Here is a 27704-nt window from a genome sequence, read left to right as displayed (position 1 = left end):
TCATAAAAAGTTCTCCTACATGACCATGAACTGCAAACCTAATGTCAATAACCTTAGATTACTATAAACGTGACACTCATCTTGATCCTTCATTTATGAAGCCACAGATGTTACGATGGATAATCGCGGCTCGTGGATGCGTAAAACTATGTAAAACTATCCGTGCTTCTCCGCGCATACAGTTCTTGGTAACGCGTAAGTGCGTTGGTAAACTGGTACGCGTGACTCTTCGGATGCAACCGCAGCTATAAATTGCGGAAATGTTCTTTTTTATATTATATACTTGACCCGGGTAAATTTTTAGTAAGCGTGACGGGTTAAAAAAAAACTAAAGTTTTATCTATGCTTACATCATAATTTTATACATACGCTGAATGTGAACAATTGACTCTTTTTTTTTAAATATATTTTCTCTTAATCTTGAAGTTTATTCATCCCATATAAAGATAGTGTATTTAATTATAATATCAAGTATTATATACAATTCATAAATAGCACATTATATTTTAAGATAAAATTTCACTTACAATTTTAAGCCATATATTTCGTAAATGTATTCATGCATTTTAATATATTTATTTCTATACGTGCTGTGTTTTTTAAAATATGGCTTATATTATACGCTATTCCATAAAATTATAAATAGAATTCTATTCTGAATTCTGACATACAAATTACGTTTACATTATCCAACGCAGACTCAACAGTGATTGTTATTCTATGTCCTTTAATGAATACTAGTATATCTCATAATTAATATATCTCGTCATCTAAAAAAAAAATAACATAAATCAAACGCAAAGAAAAGGATTTCAGTACGCATTCAGTAATGTATAAAATAGGAGAAAAAAAATCTAATTTTTATTTGAGTCACACATATCATTAAGTACATCTTGATCTTTAGCATCGCTCTGCGTTTCCAACGCGACGCGTTTTAATGCGCTGAAAAAGGGATAACATTTACGAAAGATTCGATAAAGACGATTTTACAGCCTACGTGTCGTTTCTCCGCATTTTCAAAGAGATTTACGTTACGAGAACGAGGCGAACAGTAAATTCTAATTGTTAGGCTAGTTGTACGTCTGCGTCGAACATTTCTTATTTTTGTTGTAATCTTATACTGGGGGTAAATACCGTGGCCGTGGACTTTGAACATGTATAAAGTGTAACGTGTGCAAAAACATGCGCATCGTGTGTATAGCATACATAACAAGTTTGCAAATGTGATAGAGAATAGTCATAACTCAGAAGGCTCAAAGCGAGAATCGTAAATTTGCAGAACTAAAAATTTTTATAGCTTTACAATACATATGTACGTGTACATATGTGATTTTGTATATGTGGGATCGGAAATTAATTTCATTGTGCTCATTTATGCGCTTGAGCCTCGCGTTGAACCGTGTTCAAGTCTTGCCTCAAATATTAAAATTAGGCAGAAAGCATCGTCGATGAATTGTATTCTCTCTATTTGTCTTAATATTTCTCATTTTTTTACTAATTGTTGAATTCGAATATTTAATTAATTATGATATTTAAAAAAAGTGAATTTGAGAAATAAAATTTTTTTGTTTTAACTAAAAGTTAAGATATATTAGATATATTAGTTTACAATTATTGCAAATCATTCTAAAATATAAATAAAATTTTAATTAATAAAAGAAATTAGGTAAAATTATTGAAAAAATATCGCGACTCAATCGTATATTATTAATATATTAAAATCACACAATTTTATCCATTTAGTTAAAAATTTGGGCACGATATAATACTAATAAAATAATTTATATATATACACGTACAAAATATGGTGAACTTATTTAGAATGGTAATCATCAAAAGTGAGAATAATTAGAATTGACCGTTATTACAAATAAATTTATTTAAATTAAAATATTTATAATTCGGCGCGGAGTTATTATTATTAAGATTAAGACTTAGATTGTGTAATAGTTACGTTACAACGAAAAAATAAATAAAAATAAAAAAAGTGTTCACTCCAAAATTGCTCCGCGTACAAGGATGTCTCCTAGGAGTCCGAAGTCTCCTACTTTCAAATTCCTTTCATTGCCATTAATGCTTGTTGTTGGGATCGCAGAAGTATAGAACGGTCCTCTCCAAAACCTCGTAAGAGCGTTACTTTACGGACAGTGCTTGTTATATCGCGGTGTGCTGCACCGCGCGTCGTTTATTTATTGTTTATGAAAAGCCAACATCGAAAGCCAGCTTGCCGAACGTCGTATGTTTATGTTTTTCGAAAGGCATTCAAAATAACATACTATAATCACATTCGGAGAACGCGCTATTCATACTATTGTATCTTTACTATTCATTAAACGTAACATGAAAAAATGCGATAGCGCTAATAACGCGTTCATCGAAAATGCAACTGAACTGAATACAATAGGATATAGATTTAACATTTTATAAGGTAAATGCATATATACATAAAAACCGTATTCTTATACTTGAAATTAATTTTGTGATGATTTATGGTCACAATTTTAACAATTTTTTAATTTAGATATGATTTGAGACTAAATTTAATTTAAAATATTCTAAAAATTTCATGTTATTAACTCTCAGATTAATTGATTACTAAATCCGTCCGTAAAGAATATATGATATATTTTTTCTGTAGTAGTGCCAAAAGTTAAGATATAAAATTTTATTTTAAATATTTCATAATACTTATGAGACTTCAAGATTTAATATAGACATTAAATCGGCTTTTTTAATTACAATGATTTACGTGATATACTTGACGTATATTATATAAAATAGTGAAACGGAAAAATGTAAGCTACATATTAAGTGTTGATTTGAAGTAGAACAATCGTGACTCTCCAGAATTGATAGAGTACATATATTGACGTACTTATTTAATAATGAGCAAGAAAATCTTCTAAGCGCGAAAATGATTTCGCAAGATAACAATATGCATGTCACAATTTCGCTAGGTCGGATAATAATTGTTGTCGTTACACACACCACGTTGTTCGATTAACCTCCGAGTAACCCGACCGTGTCCATCGCGAGATCGCGATAATACGATCTCTTTCTCTCACATTATCTATCGTCAATTTGCGGTGGTGTACGTTCGCGGCGTTACCCTCCCTTTTACTCAACGAACTTGGTTAATGATTCACGATTCATGTTACACGTTATGATTTCAACGCGAAACACAAACACATAGCTACATACGTGATACAGTAAGGTAGATACGTCTTTCTTGTGATGATTTTAATTCACTTTCTAATTACTCTCATTTTCTTCCGGTATAAAGCGTGATAAGGATCATCATATTTTTCCATGTATGACCATAGAAATAAAGATTATTAGCTTATTTGCATTTCTCTGTAAAGGGACATTTGCAACTCGCGAAAAGGTACGGGGACATCTTGAAATTGTTAATGTGAAATAGAATGCAAAGTGTTTTGTAGTTCGTAGGACCGCCAGAGGCGTAACGTTCATTGGACAGTAATTACGACTTGTGAGGATCGGTCGAGTGACCGAGGTATTGCTAGGCTCTCGCTATACGGAAAGGCAAGCTAAGCGCGGCGTTGCGAAATGATAGACGTCTGTGTTTTCTTTTATAAGTATCTATCCCGGGCACGAAAGTGGCCGCCGGACGAGACACGGACACGTGGGAACGCATTGACATCTACTTAACTCTGCCAGAGTGTACCTTATGCGCGCATGTTGTGTCCGACAGAAAGATCGATTAATGCAGCGCTGCGATCTCGGGCAGCAATTGCGCGCCGTGCGTGATCATGCTCGCCACGAAAGCGGAAAGTAAAATAATTGCCGCGCCACATCGTGGATCCAGCCTGTCGCTATCGAAATAAATTGACGATTAAGTAATTGCCTGGTTACAGATTCTTGATCATAAAAAGGAGGGCAGAAAAACGATTGCTCGGCTACGATTGTTCAGCTATTAAGAATGCACGATCGCATCGCCCGATATCATAATCTTAAGAACATTCTGAATCGTGTGTCTCGTGAGATGGGATAAGATTGTAACGATATAAGTAACAATGTTGCGCCATGATAAAAAGATATTTTATATATGAGACTTTGGTTAAAGAAAACAGAAAAATGAATATATACAGACGAGATTGGCATGATCATTTATATTTATGAAAATTTATTTAAACAAAATTTACAGTAGACAAAAATAAATGAAAAAATTATATTAAAAATAAGGTAAATATTCTGTTTTATTTGTGATGCGAGAAAATATGTATATCTTTACTTGTTAAGCTTGTATTTATATTTAAGACATCTTTCATATTCTTAAATAGAAAGTTTTCTCTCTCTCTCTCTCTCTCTCTCTCTCTCCCTCTCTCTCTCTTGCAAATGTTTCCTCATTACATTTTTACCTTTACGCGGAAGACATGTATGTTTATTTACGAGAATTAATTATATCCGAAATCTTGTCGAAATCTACTATCTTGTCGGACATATTTGGAAATGGCACAAAATGATGCGGCAATCTTTTTAATTCCGTTGAACGGTACATCAAGCTGATTGTACGTTTTCTCTGCCCTTTTTTCGTAACCAGTCTCGGTTCTTTTCGACTTTGGGTCGGGCAAGTCTAGGGTCATCACCGCCGCCCACGACACTGACCGACCTGCTGAATGAATGAACGTCCGGGGAACGGGAAAGCCCTTTTCGAGGGTGCTCACGTGGCCGTCACGTGAAGCAGACACACCCATTGTCTCCCGTAGGGTAAAGGTGTATGCTTGTATAAGTATATAACAAGCATTTTTATTTCCCTTCGTAATGCACGTATGCATTAGCGACGTAACACAGGTTGCAATAACGGCGGTTAAATATTAAAAAAAAAAAATGAGCAAATAAAAGATACGATTACACGGGGAAGGGAAAGCGCGGAATAGCATCGATGCTAATTGCGAAATACGAGAAGCATTTTGTCACGTTGTCACTTCGTTTCTGTTTTGTCGGAATCAAACGTACAAATGTATGAAACTACCTATATAAATGTGTTGTGTGATTATGAACGAAAATCGATCCTTCTTTGTTAGCAATTTTTATTTCGTTCTTGGAAGTTCATGTTTTATATGCAGGAAATGAGCTATCATATTTCCAACAGTCCACAAAATGTAATGGTGTAACTTGATTAATATTACAAAAGGCAGTATTCGATACCTTTCTCGAGTATATGAACATGTTATAAGTTCAAAATGAATATCGAATACATTCACAGAAGATAAACATACGTATGCACTTTGGTGAAAATTTTTCTCAGATTTCTGTATAATTTTATAACTTTCTCACGAATTGGAACACTTTTCAAAAATACTTGGAAAGTCTATATCTTTTCTCAGAATTTTTCATATATGTTAATAAAATATCCTAAGATTTTTTGTTCTAAGCAAAATTTTTGATGAAATGTAAAATCTAAAAAAGTTAAAAATATATTTTCAAAATTATGGAATGAGAAATTTCAGAATATTTCAGAGTTGTATGAACAATTCTAAGAGAAGATGTAAACTTTCCGAATATTTCTGAGTATTTCTGAAAAATGTTCCAATTCGTAAAAGTTATGAGAAAAATTTTCACCAGAACACACAGCAATTAAATACTCCAAGTGATCTAAACAAAGCTTAAATAAAATATTAAAGTTATAAAGCATTCGAAAAATAAGAAAAAGAATCTTCGTATCTTATTGAAATCTGTTACATTCTTTTTTGAATTATTAATATTTTTATATTCGATAATAATTATCGGTTAGTGATTCATAAATACTTGCCAATATATTTCAGATGGCGAATCTACACTTAAATGAACAACGTATATCGTATAAACGTATATCTTACACAAGTTGCGCCATTTTAAGCGGTGTCTACAATAAAATTTTAAGGTGCAAAACTTAAGCTTTAAGCTTCAAGCTGTGAGAAATTGATTAATCATAATCAATTATTCTCCTCATATTCGACCGATTGGTCGATATTTTCTTTTATCCTAACATTTTTTTTTTTCTTTACATATTTTATAAATGGCTCTTGATTATTCACAGCTCTAAATGATATTTACTAATTAAAGATTTCCTTTTAAATTTCAAAATATCTATAATATTTATTTTTTAATTTTATTAATTTTACGGTTCAGGTTTAAAGCTTACGTCTTAAAATTTTATTGTAGACGCACTTTACGCAACATTTATTTAATATTGCCCTACATTCGTATGGATAATTACACACTATGTGTGTGTGTGTGTGTGTAATATTTGCTAAAATTAATGTACATTAACCATCGTCGGAAGCCGTCTTGGATCAGGCGCAGAAAGTAGTGCGCTCCGCGCTAATTTCTCCAGACAATAGAGAAATAATAAGAGCCAGTAATATTTACCGGATAGCCTGAAAGATTTCAACCGATAAAACGGGATGTGCGGCTCCGCCGACGCGTTTCATTCAAGATATTCCGTTTCGTCGCGTTCCACGAAAGCAAGCAAGCGACGTTCGCCGGCGGCTCGTGGCACTCGTGGCAGCGCCGGTCGGTGGTCGCGAGAGCGCTCAGCGCGCGCCGACGGTTGCGTGTGTCGCGTGTCAGTAAGTCAGTTACATCGCGGCAGCGGACGCCGGCGGGCGTGTGGTGTGTACTTTCGATCCGTGTGATCCGTGTGAAACCGTCCTGTCGTGCCGACAACATTACGCCGGACGATTTTTCGCGTCAGTATGAACGGCGAGAGGTCGTTGCCGAGAAGCGCGACTGTGAATTGCAGGAGCGAGTCGTTGCTCGCCGCGAAAATCACGTGCGCTTTTGATTAACGTAGATATAACGCGTTTAGTTCGCGCTGGCATTTTGTACATGTGCTTTTTTCGCGAGTCAACGAGACTCCTTTGGACATCGATCGAACGCGAGTGACGTGGATCGCTTTGAGCTACCGTGATCGGCGGAATCGAATGACGTAATCTACCTAATAGTAAGAATAGCCTTTTTTTTGTTCTTTCGAAGAATAGACTCGACTTTGCAATCGGAGATGACATAGCATCAGTTGCAAATCTTTTTCTCCAAGTCTTTCCACAAGTACATCGAATAAACGTTTCGAGTGAATACAGATATTTGTGAAGTGATTACAAAAGGCGGTTAGTTCCGCCAGAAACTTTATAAATCTATTGTCCGCACTCTTGGTGAGCATTCTTCTGCTGCAACTTGCAAGAATCCTGTATATAAGGAGTAAGCATTACTTATTCGTAGATAATATTCGTGCAATGAGCGGTGATTGACCTTCGTTCGTAATTTCCGTTCGTACTTTTTTTCCGTTGCGCGTCGTTCGTATTGCGAGACACGTGACCGGCCTGAAGTTGCCCGCGAGCGCGATAGACGCGCAGTGAAGGACGTGAAGGTTGACACAAGCGGAGCGAATTTCGCGATGTCGGCGCGCAACTGTTTTGTAACGTTCCGTTCGGTCGGCCGTGTGAAGTTTATCACCGATTGAAATGGCCGAGCTGGCGACGCGTAACGTGAACAGAGGTCATCGCGCGTAACTTGTGATTCGTAACGACGCATACACGATCGAAACGTGGATCTCGTGTGGTGGGCTCGAAGCGGAATTATCACCGAGCTAACCGTTTGTCCTGCCGATCAAATTCGGTACTTTTCCATCGTCTTCCGAATCCCTTGGACTTTCGACTTAAGAATTCGCAGAACTACGCCTCAAAAACCATCAAATACTAGAGGTCTGTTTTTTTATTCCTGCACTAGAAATCTCTTTCTCGTTTTCGCCAAATATCAAACATTGTCCGTCTTTAAGTTCCGAAAGTGTATTCCACCACAGAAGGCAGATTTTAGGAGTGCTTCGCGCGGATCGCGTTTCGCCATCTTGTCGGCGTCCGCAAATCGTGCGATGTAATCGTGTGACGTAACTTCAAAGTTCGCAGGACGCGTTTGCGACGAGCCAACGTTCGTGCGGAAGTTGGCGCCCTTCGTGACTCCGGTTCGCGAATTCGTGTCGCGTGTAATCGTATTGCGAATCGTCCACGATGTCGCGGATTCCTGACGATCGAACGACCCGCGTGTGGCGCGACAACGAACATTATCTTTGACGACGGTTTCATCGAGGGAGAAACATCGCCGGCCGCGAAAACGGCGGGATTGTCCGAGACAACGGCGCCGATCCTCGTCGTCATCGTCGCCGTCGCCATGGCTTACGTGCTCTGGCGAGTGTTTATGAAGAAGTACTCCAAGGTGCGGCTGGGCATCAGAAATCTGCCAGTGAGTCTGATTTCGTATTACATACTATACATCGTATCATCACGGATGATTTCCGTTTTCACGCTCACACGCTGTTAGTGTAAAATATATTAGACAAGGACAAATGATGTTTACAAGCGTTCTGAACGTACCCTACATTTTCGTCCATAATAGAATTAAACGAGGTGTATTGCGTTGTAGCAGCAACAGCACTCATAAAAAATTGGCCTTAAATGCACGACCAAAAATCGGTAAAAATCGGTCCTGAATGTAAGCATAATTTCCAATTAGAATATATAAATCATAATAATATCATGAGGACATCATCATGACTTTACTTCATTCGTCACAAGTTAAGTTTTGTAAGTATCATATGACGTCACGATGACGTTCATCCAGAGAAAAAGTTGTCTTCTTTGGAAAGGAAAATTTCTTCGATTTAAAAATACATTTTATTTGATTTAAAAAAATGTTCAAATGAAAGAAATTTTTTCACAAATTAAAAAATTTTTTTTCTTTACCGACATTTTTAAAAATCAAAGCTACCTTTTCTCTGGGTATTCTGTGATATAATTATGACTCCGTGTTCTACACTGTTAAAAAAAAAGAAATTTGCTTCTGTTACATGTGGAAACAACTTTCAAGCAGGTGCATTAAAAATATTTAATGTTGTCAATGAAAATGAAGTTATAAGTAACTTAAATTTAACGCTTATTCTTATATTAAATTTCATCTATATAAAATTTAATAAAAAATGTACTAAACCTTCGTAAAATTTTGTGAAAAGTACTAAATTTCATGTACATATATACAAATATACTTTTCACTTGCAAATACATTTACAAATTTAATTTAGTGTCTTAAAATTGAATTTAATTTGTGTAACTTGAAAGTACATTAAATTTCATGAGATTTTTAACATTTGTACCTGGGTTACTCTGCTACTGCGTATATCTTCGGGAATACAACTTTAGATTTATTCGCGTAGCATGCTTCAATGGAATATGTTGGAGCATGTTGGAGCATGCGACGCGAACAAACGTCTTGTCTATTTCCACAATAGTTTCATCTCTTCCTCTTCTTCTCTTCCTCTCCCGTTCTTCTTAGTTAAGTTACGTTTGCTTCACTTCGAATGTAAAAAATGTAGAAAGTGACGAAAGCGGGCGCCTATTGTGCGTACACGCGGCATCGCACTGACTTTCTTTCAAGCCCACGGCGCTGAATTTTCAAGAGCTCGACATCGTAGATTATAACTCTTTAATTGCAGGGGGGAGCGTAATAAGTACTCTCTGCAAACCTGAAATAAACGGTCTTAAAAGAATGAATAATAATAATAATGCTACGAGCGCGGTTTGAAATAGGCACGCACGAGGCGCAGATTTGTTGGAGATCGTAGAGAGGATGGACGGTCTTCGCGTTTATTAGCTTTCTTCGTTTCAGCTATAACTATTACTTTTTATGGGGTAGATATAAATGGATGCACATCAGAGAAGACTGTGATTAACTTTTCATACACAGAAGCCCGAAGAAAGGGAATGTTATTCACAAGCTGTATTTTAGTTGGAAAATGATACACTTGAAAATTTGCAATATCTAACATTTTATCATAAAATTTATTTATATTTCAATTTAATATTCTTATATAGAAAATTAATAGCAATTAGTCATTAATATTGATCAGAATGTTATTATTAATATCATATTAAGATAACTATTATCTTTTATAGCATTTATTATTTAATCGCGAAACAAATTATATAATATATAATTTATTCACGAATGAATATGATAGTTTTATTTACATTAATATCATGATTAATAATAATTTCATTAAAAGTAGTGAATTTAAACGGAAATCTTAGTTTATTTAAGCAATTAATTAGTGAACAAATTAGTGATTAACAAGTGAAATTTTTATTTTTGCTCTATATTACATTTTTTGATTTTCAATTTCTTTGATTTCTTCCATTTATTACATTGAAAACAGATCTTGTAAATGCATAATTTTTTTAATTTATTCGGTCGGTGATCCGCGACCAGCTCGATATCGCGCAAATGCAAATGCGAACGGCCGGAGATGAACGCGAGATGCTGCGTACGCAAGTACGCATCCTCGTCAAGGTTGGCATTTTACGGCCAGACTCTCATGTCGGATAACCGCGGTACGCGATCGCAGTATACAGATTATGCAATTAGACATCGCTCCATGCCCGGCGGAAACTCGCTTTCAATTGATAATTACCGTCGTTAGCAGTCTTTTCCGTAGCTAGGATAGTAGATATATGTATACATTTATTATACCTGTGGATTTCATTTATTTATCACGTATACGTACGTTTGATTCTCTTACCAATAAATTAAAAAAAAAAATATCAGAAAAATTTGCTCTGCCAATTGCTTTTCATGAATGATTTTTAAAAATCGTTTATGGCGGTTTGATTATTTATTAATTAAAATGAAATGAATAACTTCACTTATTCACGAATAAATATAATTGTTAGCAGAAAAATGGATTTTTCGCTTTTATTACATTCTGTAAAAATTATATTATATTTATTCGAAAATTTGAGATCGATGCATTTAATTAATATTTTTAATTATGATTAAAATATCATAACACTTGCCACCTATTATTGTTTCATTCTTCTCTTACTTTATCGCATTTGCTTTATTTGCATCTTGTTATAATACGAATTATGATTGAGAAAAAAGCAGCAGGTTGGCATAAAGGCCAAAGACGAGATTATTTTGTGTAGCATGTAAATGTATAAAACAATTTTGTCGGAAACTTTACGTTTCCGAAGTGATTGAGGAATGCGTTACCATTTGGTCGAGCATGATAAATTGGAATTACGATAACGGTACAAAAAGTTGAAAAAGATACAGCGACGCGGTTGCCTACTCGTAATTATCCAATTATTATTATCACACTGGCATTAACCGTAGTTACATTCTAATAATTGTATCACGCCACGATGTACTGACCTTTGTAAAACCGCGCATGATGCATGTTGTACGGCCGATAATCGCTCCAGATAGGTAGATATTTGAAAACGTTTACATAATTTAGATGTATGTATTTGACATAAAGTGGAAAGCATTTGTGAGAAATGTATAAGAATTGTAGTGGTTATATTTATAAGTTTTCTAAATCGAAACAATAACGGTGTTTAAAACGTGTAGCTTTTTTGAATATTCTTATCTTATTTATTAGTTTTGTTCAAATTTTGAGAAAGTTAATATTACTGTTTTTTAATTTCCTATTTTATATACATAATTATTTTCAATTAATTATGTTCTTTATTTGAAAAATCTTTGTCTCTTTTGAATATTCTTATAGAATGCCTGTGTGGTATGTTTATCCATAATTTTTAAAATATTTATATGTTTTATAATTAGAATTACTAGAAACGTATAATCAGAAAAAGAATTGTTTCATTAAGCTAGTCATTCCAGTATAATGATTAAACATCAAACATAATTGGATGGTCAATCAAATTAAACACTACAATAACAAATATTTGATAAAAGTGTTACTTGACATAAAGAAAGTATATATATTGACGTTTCTATTTGTACTATGTAATTAACATACTATTTTAAATTATAATATTAGATACATAATATATATTTTTTTTTTACGTCGATATCGATAGTATTTTTATCGTTTGTGTATTCTAGCTGTTTTTTCTTCGTTCTATTGTTTTAACACACGATTCTACATTGACTTTGGTACGCGTTTGATCGATCGACGAATAGTATTTCATTTCGGTCGTTTAATGAGACACACCCGACCGATAAATTTCACGGAAGGAAAGACTCCAGACCAATAGATAGGGGAGAAATGTTAGACGTTCGGTGTACGATGCGTTCACTTACTCAGATTAGGTGATTATGACGTTTTCATCGTAATAAATGAGGTTTCGCAGAAAGGAAATGTTAAATAAACACCGAGCAGTCACGTTTTGCACGGACACCTGGTATTATTTCTCGCTTCTGTTACTTATCTTTTGTGTGTTTTTCAATATGCTATTACAACGCGTTACTACAATAGCACAGTAAAAGATACATATGTTTTATCCTCGGTTTTATCTTTCGTTCCTGTCAACATATTGAATAGTCAACGAATTTCAATTTGCATAAACGCGAAAATATTTTAGGTTTGGATGCATTACCAAATCTCTAATAATAAAAAAAATTATCTTTTGAACAAACACATGACGGAAACAATAATGTGTGTTAATTTTGTGATTATTGTATATTTGTACAGAATTAAATGGAAAGATAAATTTAATTGTATCCAGTCACACATTTTGACGTATTAATAATGAGTAGATATTATTTTGTATTATTATATTTTACGTACGTTGTCGTTATGTGAGCGTACTAACGGAAAGGTATATGAGGTGTTAGATAATTGAAAGTACGAGAAGCGAGTGTAATTCCCTATTTGCAATCGGCGGATGACTTCATCATCGTGTCGCAACGGGCTCGCGACAAACACGCCTTCGTACAGTCTGTAATTGCCGACTGTTTAGATTGTATCTCTTGAACGTTGACAGTATCTTTGTTGAATCTTCTGACAAGATAGTGCTAACAGAGTGATGGTATAAGCAGTTACTGTGATTATAAATATGCAGAGCAGATGGCTGTACAGAGCGAAACTGTTTGGTGCTAGAAGCTAATGACTTTTAAAGATTCCGAATGTTTAACGAAGGAAGTGACAAGTATAGTAATCGTCAAAAGATATATGCGATCTTAAGTTCCTCTAACTGAATATAAGGAATTGTTGTTTCTATGTTTTTTTCTATCAAAACATTCTACAGTTGTATTATATAATATATATGACTATTATGTGCTGTGTATTTTCCAAATGTATGAAAAATCGCAAAGTCGCAGGGCAATTATCTAATTAGTTGACAGGAAGATAAAGTTACTGTACGATCGTCAGTAGCAGCCAGCAGGCGTCGCGTTTTGTCAGAGTAGCTTAATAAATTTTAACGCTGCGTGCTCGCGTGACGTCGGGAGTCTCACCGGAGCTCCGTAGCAAGAGAGAGAAGGAGGTATGAATAGTGGGAGAGTTTAGGAAAAGAATGAAGGAAGGGAGATGCGAGGGTGCAATTTAGTTTGCGGTTGCTCGAGTCGGGTTACGTTAGGCTAGTCCGGTCGCCGGTCGGTCCCCGTGACCGTGAACCGTGCGGCTGACCTGCGACACAAACACAGTCTCTTTCCTCGGGACTGGACCCCTTTGCCTCCTTCGCGGTTCCATCCCCCTTTCCGTCTTGTCCCCTTCGCCGTTGCCACCCATAAATCTACCTGCACCACATCGCGTCTCGTTTCTACGAACCGCTCGCTTGGCTCTCTCTCGTATTTCGCATTGTGCAGTCTACGGGATCTCCGAGTGATAAATACAACCGTGGCCACCCTCTCCTCCTTTTCCGCCCTATCCTTGTCCTTTAAATTTCATTTTTCACGCTCTCCCTCTCTTTGGTCCAGCGTGAAACTGGCGATGTAAACCGTATCCCGCTTTTATCGGCTCTCTTCTCTTGAAAGAGTACAATTGTGCTCCGCGATTTTACATCGACGATTTACATCGACACGTAGGAGGCTGATCTATTCTGATATCCAATTTACTGAAACCGGAATTTATCTTATGATTCATATAATACATGCAATGTTCCTTTTTTCTCTTTCTCGCCATTGTCACTTAATGTGTGATGACAAAAATTATAGTTATCTAAATTGAAATTATACTTTTTGAATAAATTTGTTAGATATAAAACACTTTTAAGAGACATGAATGGATGTATACAGGGTGTGCCGCAAGTTTTGACCAATCGCTTTTGTGTAGATAGAGCGGACTAAACTGAGTCGAAAAGTCCTCTACCATTTTGCAATTTTCGCAATAGTTAACGAAATATTAATTACTAAAAAAATATTAATTTTCAATAATTTTTTATTCAAATACTATCAGCTTTACAAAAAAAGCAGCGAGAGACAAAAATTGTTTATTTTTTTCTCATAAAGTTCTGAGAATTTTTTCAGAACTTTTTAATATCGTATTTTTTCATGTTGATAAGAACAAGAAAATGCAGTATACTAAAAAGTTTATAAAATTCTAAGAAAATTCTTAAAGTTTAATGAGAAGAAAATTAATGATTTTTGTCTCTTGCAGTTTTTCTGTAAAGTTGATAGTATTTGAGTAAAAAATTATTACAGACCAATATTCGGCAATTTTTAATTATTAATATCTTCTTAACTATTGCAAAATGGTAGAGGACTTTTCGACTCAGCTCAGTCTGCTCTCATAAAAGCGATTGGCGAAAATTTACGGGACATCCTGTATATTATTTTTTAAATTTTCAGTTTTTAATAAATCTCTATTGTTTTATTGATATAATATGATTTATATTATATTATATCGAGAATATTTATTTGTGCAATGTTTATAAATTTTTTATTTGACGGATTTTAAATGATTCTTTATTATTATGTATCATATATATACATATATATATGAATATTTGCTGTGCTATTTCATAGCTCGATGATTCCGAATTTCATTCACTTTCGCTGTTAATAGAACGAGCACATTTTCAGACGACCGAGTTCGCGTGACGAGAACAACATGCAAATTTAATCGAAAAACGACGTCCTAGAATTAAAGCCTGCCAAATTAAAAACGAGTTATTCCTGAGTTTCCTTTAAGCTGCCACTCATTGCGTTACGGTTCGTTGTCTCGATTAAATATCGTTATTGTGTCGTTGCACGAATCGGACGAGGACGAGGTCGCAAGAAAGAAATTATCTTGTAAAAGAGGAACACGGATGTTTTGATTTGTTTTTTTTTGGTGTACTTAATGCGTTCTTATGTAATCGTAATTTTTTTCTTCTTTTTTTAAAAATGATTATTGATTTAAACTTATCCGAAGTAATGACATGTCTATGTTAACAAAATCTAGTTTTATGATGACTGATAATTATGATTGGAAAGATAATTTGTAATTCTCTGTTAGAAATTTGTTCTTATATATATATGAAAGAAATGATCATATTATGAGAAAAAGCAATACTGCAAATGTAGGATAATTGAAATTTTTTCTATAATTTTTTGTACAACAGTACAATGATTTATAATATAGTTTAAACTTTTGTGCACGTTTATTTTAGAGCGTCGGCGTTCTGAATAACTTAATTTTTTTCAATGATGTACTTTTTGAATCAATATTATGTCTTGATTTCGATAAGAAAGAAAACCTCATCAGATTTCGTGATGTGACACGTGAATCAACGATACAGATGAGTGTCTTCGTGAATTTAATGCCATTACGGTCATTACGCTCATGTCGAAGCGTCACGCATTTCTAACCATGGAGATTTATATGACTTTTTCTAAGTTTCTGAATGCTGTTCAGTTTGAGCAAAAACGTGAAAGTGCCTCTATCTAGATAGATCTGGCATGTTTCAAGTAAAACGATTCAGAATTCCGTGCCCTAATTACGGTGGAAACCATTTTCTAAGTACACCGCAAATGCGCTCGCTTGTTTCGCATCGCTTTAACACACGTATGACAACCTTCCGAGAGAAATCCTTCTCAACGGAAATTCCGGCGTGCCAATTCTGGAATAGGATGTAAAAACCTTAATCTCAACGAGGGTAATTTTATGACAGGAATGTGCTATTGTTTTAAATCCATAGCATTATAGAAAGAGAAATATAGTTTATAAAAAGAGAAAAGCGTTATGAAGCAGCAAATAAATGGAGTAAATATGCGTGTGTGCTTGTAGGATATGGTAATAAATGGATTTAAATTTCTATTGTCCTTATTTAGGATTTAAAATTCTAGTTTTGATGTATTTAATATTTATATTATTATCATAAAATGTCTGTTTTTGACTAAGTATACTTTATTAAATTTTAATGAGTTAATTTTATATATTATAAAATTAATTTATAAACAACATATTACAGTATGAATAGAGAGAGGGGAAGAGAGAGAGAGAGAGAGAGAGAGAGAGAGAGAGAGAGAGAGAGAGAGCTTAGTAGTCACATATATTTAACGTTTTAAAGAATAATTAACAATTTTGCATAGAAAGTGTAATTAGAATTTAATTATGCGCGATTAATAATTAATAATTATGAATCAATAACAGTGTGATGAACAGACGCACGGTTAATATTTATTTATAAGATCATTGTTTTTGGCGACGCATCTGATACATAATGATCCGGTATGATTGTACACATTCACACGATTCATTATACCATCAAACAAAACACACATACACATATACTCACACACGCACTCTCATCATTTCTCACATTAAAATTGATTACCGTGGTATGAAACTGTTAGAAATAAATTTCTTAAGCGTAACGAACACATATAAATTGGTATAATTCTTACACTTTCTGATCTTAATAATAGTTGGAGATTAAAAGATAACGTGGCAAACGTGTTAAATTTACAAGTTGAAGTGATGCATTCCAAAATAGTGCATGCCTGCCTCATGTTGACAAATCAGAATAAAAATCGGTAATTCGACATTCCAACGGCAAATACTTATAGAATTCTTTGAACATTTCTGAGGAACTCAAGAATGAGGAAGTAACTATATTCTTTCGTATTCTTTAAGAATGGTCGCACATTTTTTATCAAAACTGTGTGACCGCGCTGATGTTTTATCCCGCGCTGTGCTACGTTTTATCGCACGCATACTTTTGTCTGTATGTATTCCAGAACGTCGGTGTTCTGGCTGGTAACGTGATAACTATCTTTTCCCGAATATTCTTGTGGATCGCCAGCGTCGTGCGAAGATGCGCGCTTCTTGATTCAATTTCACGTTCGCGGCTATGAAAAGATATGAAAAGCGATACATGCGGTTCTTCATTCAATTTCAATTACGGTATTCCGCGTACCGTTAACGATGTCAGGTTGACTTCTCGCCACCGAAAAATCAAACCACGTGAGGTGACGCACTACGAGCGACGCTTATCGCAACCTCGCATGCATGTCTCGTTTGCATAGGAGATACGCGCGTTAATATCGCTGCCTCAATGATACGTATGCATTAATTTCCTCAGAATAGATTTTGTCGTGACGAGAACGTGAGACTTTTTGTGCTGAAACGATACGACATTCGATAAGCGTATAGAAAATTCATTAATCGACCTCGAACTTGCGGACGAAATAGTGTCTGTGTAGAACTTTCTTTTTTCGCCTGGCTGTGGATTCGACTTAATTCAACAATATACACGATTTTTAGAAATACGTACCTTTTTGTTTTACTTATGTTACGTTTACAAAACTTGTAACGTTAATCTTTTTTTTCATTACGTTTACAAGAATTATACAAAATAGCCAAAAAGTTGAACAGTTTGATAAATTATTAAAAAATTCGAGTTTTTTATTTCACTCTTTGTTTATCGAATACGAGAGTTGCATTGCAAGAGTTGAGCGTTGCGGGATTAAAGCAGATCTGTCGTCGCAATTCTCACAGCGTTTTTTCAACGGTACGGCTTTGATTAGATTCAGGATAATCTAGTGGACCGTTTTGTAATTATCATCGGTGAGCATCGGCCCACGATGTGCAAGTACGAATTTAGTAGCGATCAATCATCACACGCATAACCGACCCAGCCCAGCTGTGACTCGAAGTTCGAGTGAAAGCGATACATCGAGTGAAGCGGGGCAAGCAAGCTTGGTCTGGGATGTAATAATTATTCAAAAGTACAGGGCCCCATTCTCGTTTCCTGATAAATGATAGCGCCGTGCCGGAAGGAGCTGCTTGCATGAACAATATCAGCCGCTGGGAAATGATCGATCGAACTCGAAGATTTTCTGGCGGCTGAAAGTGCATATGTGCGGCTCGTGACCACTATGTCCGCGTCCATGGTGCTTGTTGCGGACATTTTTTTTTTTCTTTTCTCTTTTTCACGGAGCAGAAGCTCCTCGGCTAGAAATCCCGGTTTCTCTCTTTCTCTCTCGCGAATGTAATGCTTTATAACTCCACCTAACAACTTCCTGAGCAATGGCGATAAATAATTCATGGTTACGCGCATGCTTCCTCGTTGCCTCGAACAGTCTTATTTTTTCTGGTAAGATCGCCTTCGCTGGAGAACGACAAATGTTTCTCACCTCCTAAGCAACCGATTACGATATTGCGGAATATGTGAAAGAAATTCTTTCTCATGAGCGATCGAATACGCCGCGAAGTTCTTGCGTAAAGCGTTAACGCGCTAATTTATTGAATGATGCGATCGGAGTACTTACAACGCTTAAATTTAGGGATTAATGCAACTTACAGCGTGCTGGATTATTTATTACATAATATACCTACATTGTATGTATGATCTTGTTGCTTTGTCTTACGACTATTTTTACTCGCCGATGATTCACATCTCCCGAGATATTTTTTATAGAAGAAACATTGACTCTAAGTTGAATCTACTCCATTTATTATTTCCGTAATCATACTTTATTTTTTGTGATTTTACTCATCTTTTATATTCTATCATTCTATCTGTATATTTTTATTATTTTACTTTTATGGAATATTAGTATTTCTAATACTGTTATTTCTCGAATCGATAACATTATTTTTGATAAGAAAAAGAATATCGTTTGCTGCCTTTTCTTTTTCTTTTCTTTTTTTTTTACGTTTTACGTTATGGTTTTATGGCGTTTTTGAAGTTATATTTTAAAGACATTTTCGTATTGATTAATAACTGTTATGTATATTATTTTATTTATTTAAAATTTCACTTGAAAATTCAAGGTCTGTGAAAATTCCACAGAAATGAGTAAAATTAACTATCGGCCATACATGAAAGTTGTTCTTTTTTTCAATAAGTGATAATAAAAAACATGATAAAGTAATAAAAAATAAAACTAGTAATAAAATTAATTTTTTTTTATTCTATTAATTTATTCTATAATTTTTTTAACCCTACTGTGGCCAACCAGGTACCCGGGTACCTATGGTCGTACATTTTGTTGAATAACTTTTTTTCTTAAAAATATTGGCTAAAATCGCCTTCGAAATAAAGAGGGTAACGGCATAGCTGCCAGCGTTTTATATCTGACTAAGGATAACAAAAGGTCACTATATACAATAATACTATTATATTTAGCTTAGAATATATTCGTCAACTGTAAATAAATCAATATCCATCAAATAGATAAAGATAACTAAGGCTACAGCACGTTTTTAGCCATAAATTTGTATAGAGGTACCCGGGTACCTCGGTTGGCCCCGGTACAAGATTTTTTGGTTGGCCACATAAGGGTTAATATTATTTTCTTATTAATCTTAATAAGTATACAGTGAAATTAGCACGGTTGCAATTTTTGTATGTAATTGTGCAATTGGGTATTTGCCTACATATATGAGGGCATTGATCCTCCTAGTTTTATATTAATTTGTGCAATATCTCAAATGAGACGAGAGAATATAATTCATAGTTCTGTTAAAAATTGTTACACAGATATGTTCAGGTATTGATGCTTAATATGAACAATTTCTATATTATAAAATCTATATTATAAAAAACTAATACAATCGAAAATGAAAATGTTTTTATGTTTGGAAAACGCAGAATAAAATTTTTGTATCTGTCACAAATTTATTATCATCATGTAAAAAAATATCTGTCAATTATTGACTAGTTAAAATATTTATTTGAATATTTTGTGTTGTATAATACGTATATAAAAAAATATTAAATATTTTTTTTTCTTAATTTATACATGTGCATCCTGTTAGTTCTACGTTGTTGATCAAACGTCAGAAGATGCGCTAGTGCAAGCATTAACTAACAGGTGGCACTAGTTGCTTATGAATGCAGTTGCATTGCAATTTCCTCATGAATGACTAATCCGTACAGTTATTTAGGCTTAGCAAACTCACGGATTCGAGTTCATTATGATACTTACATATATTTAAACATATACACGTTTTTATGAGCAATACTGTGAACTTTAGAGGAAAAGTAGAAACAAGATGCAAGATAATTTAAAAATAATAGGAATGATAAAATAGGAATTAGATTTATGTTTGCTATAAATTGAGTCGAATAGCGTAAACTAAAGTTTTTTTATTTATATGTAATTAAAAAATTGAAATTGCGTTTACAACTGTAAGGATTTGGTCATTCACAGAAAAAAATGTTTGATTGAATTAACTGGAATTCTGGTGGAAATTAAACGATCTAGAATTTTGGTTAAGTCTACAAGATTTCTGATTAAAAATGTTGGTTATTTCAACTATTTTAATAGAAAAAATTAACCGGAAATCTTGTAGAGAGAGAGATTTTACTAAAATTCTATATTGTTCATTTCCCACTAGAATTCTAGTTAATTCAACCAAACATTTTTTCCTTTGTATATACTAGCATATAAATTAAATATAAATCTATAAAATTGATCTCTCATTCTGCAACTGTAAATCTAGATAAAGAAATTTTTATATTAAATTTTATCTTTTATTATACACATGGAAAGAAATTGAGAGAAAAACGCCTGTGAAATAATATTTCTAGAGATTTTTAAAATATTTTTGTTTTATTTTTATTGCTTTGTTTTGCTTTATTATATTGGAAACATTTCTATAATCGAATGTTTTATGTAGAAATAATTAAATTATGAAGTTATAAATTTAAATTGTCTAATTAGTCGAATGTTTTTGTTGTTTATTATAAATATGAAAAAAATGTATCTACGTCACGAATGAACATAATAATTTTGTATTTTTTTTAAACATTGAAATTATACTAATTATGATTTCTACGTATGTACATATGCGCACGTAAACTGTCTGATGGAGTAACGGAAGTGCTAATAAGTATCACTTTTACTCGTGAATTTGTTGCGGTGCTTATTTCTAGCACTTTCCTTCCGTGCACGGCCAAATTCTCGCACGATCTACGTTAAGCGAATACAACCCAAGCCCATCAATTTTCACCTATGTGTCTATATGATATTCTATTTAATAATGGATTCGGGTAACAAATTTCATTCGTTCTATCATCCGTGAAACGCGATTAGACACGCAAATTTGTCTTACGACTCTCAAAGTAGCGTAAGTGGCTCGTTAAAACATTCTTGATCTTTATTGGCACTTTCGTCAACATTTTTATTCTCTTTGGTTTTCATTTTCCTTTTACTTACTCGCGCAGATATCATGATTACGCACCTAGAAATCTGCTTTCAGTCATTGTACGTTTAATAAAATTTGTGCCTGTTGATCGGTCAGTCAGACTTGAACAGCTGTCGATCGACGCGCATATAGAAGACGCATATAGTTGACCGTCAGTCAACTTGCATTCGCTTAGACTCGTAATCGTTAACACGATCTTGAAAACGCAGTGTCGTGAGCCATGACACACGGCAATGGGACCGATCGGGGTCTGATCGGTGACACGGCAATTCAAGCGCATGGATGAAAGAGGCATTCAATTACCGCCGACGAACTGGCGATGACAAGTCGCAAAGTCTCGAATCCGAACAAGGATTCGACTAATGAAACCAGCCTCGTTACTCTATGTGGTGGCTGGGTCTTTATCCATACGTTTGCGATTTATTCACGGTATTAAGGACTTGACCGTCTCCATGATGGATCAAAAGTTCCGTCGGCTTTGTCGCTCGCCGATGTCAGTCAGAATCGAATCGTCGCGTCCGCGTTCAGATCACATGAACATTTGTTCGTTACTGCATTACTGCATATAAATCTCGGTACATAAATCTCGAGACGAAGACTATTCTAACTATTACCGCGCACATATACGTTGCAACGTTATAAACTCTTTGTTCTTTCCCGTTGCATTCGTCACAGCCGTGTTGCCATAGGCAACTGTATCAGCACGCTGGACCGAGCGATCCACTCGTGATCTGTCATTTTTACGTTCGCACGTTCAACCGTACGAGAGAGAATATAATGCCTTCCTTCGGATCTCCGGACTGCAGATCGTTGCATACACGCCGCATTATTTTCACTCGGGGAAGGAGCCAACGCCGGGGGAGTTCGATTATCCCCGTGTCGACGTGTCGGTGGCGACGACGACGACGACGACGACGACGACGACGACGGCGAGAGGGAAACGTTATCACGCATGCCCGTATTCCGCGGCGTTCTCGTCCTCGTCCGCGGAATCGCCTGACGGGTATTTTGACAGTACGCCGCCCTGCATCCTCCGCGTCAAGATGCATCTCGATTCTTGTTGTTCGCAACGCCAATCATTCTCATTCTTACCTATTCATGCGTCACTCCGTGCGACCGATATACCTGATGCATTACGAGAGATGCGTCGGAGGCGCCGCTTAAACGTGCGCGTTTAACAGCGCCGCTCGCGGAACCGGGTCAGTCGATAGAATCTGAGCGAGTATTTGTGCGCGTCCAGAGTGTTCCTTCAGTGGGGTTGGATTGGGGATAGAAAACGAGCTAAGGATGAAACAGCTCTGTGAGAAGCCCGGAATTGGATAAATCGTTTCTTGACCTCGCGAATCGTTTCTTCAAGAAGAGAATCCGCGGCGGTCCTTAATTCGAGAGTTTTCCGCACCGCCATAAGCGACGAGAGAGGTGATTACAGGTAGTAAGCTCATCGAGCCGCTCTGAGATGAACTTGCACGATTCGCTTCGCGTAGACAGTACCGTTTTTCAGTTACGCTCTCGGGGTGGCCGGGAAAGGAATGGCAGCGTGGCGGGTCCGAATCTTCGCGACGTCTTGGAGTAAGGCGTTGACTCGTTTTTGAGCCAGGAAGTGGGCGGGTGTAATCGTGAAAGAGTGAAGTGTTTGAATGACTTGCGCGGGAAGGTGGTTGTGTTAACTCGAGTATGTGGATTTCACGAACGTGAATACCTCTTTGGTGAGGTGGGGCCCGGCTCTCTTGGCGTCGCCGGATTACCACCGGCGCGGGCATCCCGAAGTGCCGTGTAAATCTTCCTGAAAATTACTAAGTAATTTTGCGACGGTTCCAGAATCAGGTTTCGTTGTGCGCGCTTGTGTGTGTGTGTGTGTGTGTGTGTGTGTGTGTGTGTGTGTGTGTGTGTGTGTGTGTAAGTGTGTGTGTGCACGCGTGTGTGTATCGTGAGTCATATGTAAAGTGCTATTCGGCAGGATGACGTCTCCTCCATTTGAGGCCGCTTTGTGCGGTCAAACACCTCAGAAATGTCCGCAATCAATGCGATCCTATGAGGTATCGTGCGGTGCGAGACCATCGTTAAATTGTTAATGCAGTTCTCGTAACGCGACTGTGTCTTGTGATTCTCCGTAAGAAGGGCAGGGGCTTTTTTCCCTTGGGCGACCCTGGATACGAACCTGCTCTGTTCCTTACGAACGTGGAACCGTCCATCTGTCAGGAGCGTCTCTCGGAACGAAGAAATCCCGTTTGGAACCTTGACGGGCTCTCGTCCGCGAGCGGATTCCCGCACTCTCGGTCGGATTCGAGCTATCCCGGTGCATGTGTTCGAAGGTGGGCGGATGCCGCTGTCCACGCCAAGGACATGTATCCTCGAGCGCGTATTATAAGAACAATGAGGAGCTCAGAACGGCCGTTTCGCTGCGATGCCGGAATGCCGCGCTGGGAATACAAAGTCCGAGCCCTGTCGTTCTGCCCTTCGTCTACATCGTCATCCGCGTTGTCGTCATCGTCATCGCCGTCGTCGTCGCCGTCGCCGTCGCCGTCGTCGCCGTCGTCGTCGTCGTCGTCGTCGTTTGCTCCGTGGAAATCTATGATTGAAACTTAGTTATGTTGCGAATGCATATACCGTGGGAATAAATTGACCGAAGAGTGTTAAGCGAAACTCGTTTGCGAACTCCGTTTGCGACGGTTAGAAAGGGCTCGAGGAAAGGAATCGACGGCGAAGAAAGAGAATAAGAGGTTAACGAGCCGAACAGGATGAGTCATTTCGATTGGAAGCTGCTGCGCCGGAAGAAGGTATAGTTTGTTAGGTGGAGTTTTTTTTCGATTCTCTTCGGGGAATCTTTCTTTTTTGAATCTTCGGTTCTTTGCGAATTAAGCGATATAGTCATTCATCAATTCGTTTCACAAAGTATTTTTAAAATGGAGAATGCATGATACAGAATTTGTTGACATAGAAATTAGATCTTTTTAACATTCCAATACATGGGAAAAAAACAAATTTTATGATGTGTATTTTCCTGTGTATTTTCCATCGTGGAATTGTTGAAAAAATTATGAATTAAAAATTTATTCTTGTGTTATAAAAAGTTTGCAAGTTTATATGTATTAAAAATAGCTTATTATTTTTTATTTAAACGTATATTGAATATTTCGCTACAAGACAATATACGTTTACTTATTCTTCTACTGTGTGCAATTACGTTGAAGAACAACTGTTCGCGTACCTATGGGTTAAAAGAGCTATTAGTCAAATTCCGAAACATAAGGAATGTAAGTAGTAAGCCGCGATTATAAATTATCGTTCATATAAAAAGCGACTTATTGACCCGCAGAAAGATTAGTATGGTGGAACAGCATAGTGAGCAGCGGCTGCTCATTTTCGCATGTAGATGGATGTATAGTTGAGAATAATAGAGACATTGAGTGCTGCCATAATGACGATCCATTAGTCACTAGAGAGAGCGAGATAGCCGGAAACATGAAGAATAGCCTTTTTCAGAGTTATTATATATAAGAATCTGCCGTGCGCTTCACGCAAATACTCAGAGTTTCATTTCCGCCCATTTTTATTCTCATTGATTCCCAGTGGAAGGCACCACTATTGTCTTTCGAATTTCTGCCAATCCCGCATTGACAGACACATGCGAAGCTAGGTATCCTTGACCTCGTAATATTCCGTTAACTTCCTGTAGTATGGTATACTGTTCAACGTTGAACTTACCTAAAGTTACAAAAATGCTAAGGAAATAGAGAGGGAGTTATTTTGATGCCCCAATTGCATTAGAAGATTAATGACTGTTTTCGCTAGCTGACATTTTGCTTCGTTCCTAAATCGTATAATCGATAGACTATAGTGGATAAACGAACAATGATCCTCCCGATGGATCGTACAATAAAGATGTGAAAAGTGCTTTGCAAGAGTTGTCTATTTGTTACGAGCCGGGATGACGCGCGTAGGAAATTACGCTCACTCAGGTAGATGCACACCGTCATTTCCGCGCCCGAAACGCTTCAATGTGTCCGCGATGATGTTGCATGGACGTATCTGATATACTTTGTTAATGCCAAGATAAGAATTAAAATTGAAATTCACGTAAGAGCAATTCTCTTGAATTAAGAATTGGAGATTTTTTTAGAAAACTGAAAACTGAGATTTCTGGAAATTTTTTCTTATTACTTTGTTATTATTTTTGTATTTAATTCTTGTCGGAAATATTTTTGAAACGTATCCAGGAATTGGGATATCAACTGTACACAGATTCTGGTAACGAGGAATTGGTCTTTCCTCATTGTTTTATCTAAATTATTCTTTATATATTACAAGATATTTATATCTTGTATATCGAACCGACTTCCATTTAACGATCATTTACTAGTTGCGTAACCACAGTGGATTGCATAATCGGTAGGATCGCGAATGGAATACAACGTTATACGTGTCGTCATCTAATCCCGCTTCGTTCGTATTAAGCTGGTTTCCAGTGTATTTACTTGGTGTCTTAGCACGTAGAGATACGTGTTTGTCCGACGGCGATCTTACCTGCGCGACTTGAGCGTGTGCGGGATTTGCATAACAGAAAGAAGGCGTTACCATGGTCGGCGTTAAATTTCAGGCATCAGTGCGCTCGGCTTTCTGTCCCCGCAGACTTTTCTCGCGTCTCTCCGGTAATTACCCGGTATATACCCGATCGAGGTATTTCGAGTCATACGGTGTAATAATGCTCGCTCGCCTCGCGTCGCCAGATTGTCTGTCGCCACGTTTGCGCTATCCGAGCTTTTTATCGCCGTCGATACCCACTTTCGCCCTCGGCGGTGAGACTTTAACCCGGTTGAGTTATGCGCGATCCGAAGTGACATTCATACGTGCATTAATGGATTATCTACACGTCCCGCGGCTGAAGCGGGCCCGGCGATTTGCATTGAATGCGTCAAGTGTACGATGATTTGCTCGCCGATTTTAATTTAACCGTGTAATTGACTCCGCGACGAAATATCACGTAACAACGAACAGCGAAATATCGCTAGTTCTATTAGCATAAGCGATTTTCCCGCGAAAATCCTAATCGTGACATTTACTGCGTGTGCGTTATCTGTCCATCGGCGGTGGAAGTTGCGACGATTATGCTCGCGGATTATTAACAGCAATGCCGTAAATTCGAAGCTCGGAAAATACACGCTCACTCAAATTCAACCGACAGTCGATGTAAAAATTCTCGCGCAATTGCTTGAGTAGAGCAATTTTCCGCGTGGACGAGTATTCACCGCCGAGAGACGCAATTAAAATGATAGTTTCCACGATCATAATCGATTTCCAACCGGATTTATCTAACGATCTTTAGAAACGGCGTTTAGTGCGCACCGTACTGAATTTGTACTTGATTAAGTAATGATCACATTTGCCCGAACATTTTTATCCTCACTCTTCCTCTTTCTCGCGTATATATTGACAAGGCAATGACGTATTCCAAAAAAATGTTGAAAGGATACTGGCCCAGCGAGGAGGATACGTGGAAAGTGGAGACGGGAAAGACGGCAAACTTGGACATTGCGACGACATTTTGCAGAGAAGTGCCGGCCCGTTAAATCGGCAATAAATCGATCTCGCGTCTCTCCGCGAGTCTCTTTCGCGAGTCACAGGAGCGGAAGAGCGTTTCGCGATCCCTGAACTTTTCTCGCCTCTTTCCCACGCTGTCCTCAATGTCGCGTCTGAGTCGACGAACGAGTGACGATTTTGTACATTTTTAATCATGTCATGCGTCATGTAAAATATTTTTGCTCGTTTAACTCACTCGTAATACTCATGCGGATAAATAGGCTTGAATTCTACATTCTACCATTCAGTTGACGTCCGTACATTGAACAATACAATAGCGAATAAGGCTTTTTTCCCCTTGCATCATTTGCGACGAAAGCAGGTCTCTCGTTATTCCGTTTAATGATGCTCCGACATTCAAATCACGATCAAAGTCTGGAAACTCGAGCCGCGCACTCGAAGACGGTCTTTTAGACGGTTGAAACTTGAGAAATACGCAATACAGTCGATGATCAGTCCGGGCTGTGGCAATTCTCAGTGCGCGAGATACCTAATGGAAAACTTATCATGCCCGCGATCTACCACAAATTGGAATTGGCTCGCTCACCTTGGCCTACGTCCATTCGCATCGGTCAAGTCGGGGGGTATAACTATAAATATGCACATGCGAAAATTCCAGATCGCAATTTCGCGATAGCGCTTCGAGGTACGCGACGGAAATTGATGGAAATGGACGTTAGTACCAACATTGTTGTAACAACATTGATTCACGCCGTACGCGTCAACGCGCGCGCGCGCGTGTATGTGTGGTGTA

At 36.8% G+C, this 27704-nt stretch overlaps 1 protein-coding gene across 2 annotated transcripts in view; it reads left to right on the top strand.

Annotated features, from left to right (window-relative positions):
* Window positions 1-7280: 7280 nt before the first annotated feature.
* Window positions 7281-27704, top strand: part of LOC108751526 — a 305551-nt gene continuing 285127 nt past the window's right edge. The window contains exon 1 of one of the 2 annotated variants that reach the window (XM_018491760.1): window positions 7281-8238. In XM_018491760.1, the coding sequence (XP_018347262.1) occupies window positions 8167-8238 (72 nt within the window). In that variant the 5' untranslated portion in view covers window positions 7281-8166. Of the gene's footprint in view, window positions 8239-24013; window positions 24151-27704 lie in introns of those variants that run through there. The other variant, XM_018491761.1, reaches the window with a different exon arrangement.

Source organism: Trachymyrmex septentrionalis, unplaced genomic scaffold (genome assembly GCF_001594115.1).
Source record: "Trachymyrmex septentrionalis isolate Tsep2-gDNA-1 unplaced genomic scaffold, Tsep1.0 scaffold49, whole genome shotgun sequence".
Taxonomy (NCBI): domain Eukaryota; kingdom Metazoa; phylum Arthropoda; class Insecta; order Hymenoptera; family Formicidae; genus Trachymyrmex; species Trachymyrmex septentrionalis.
The sequence above is the reverse complement of the archived record's forward strand: the minus strand, read 5'-3'. Positions and strand labels throughout refer to the sequence as shown.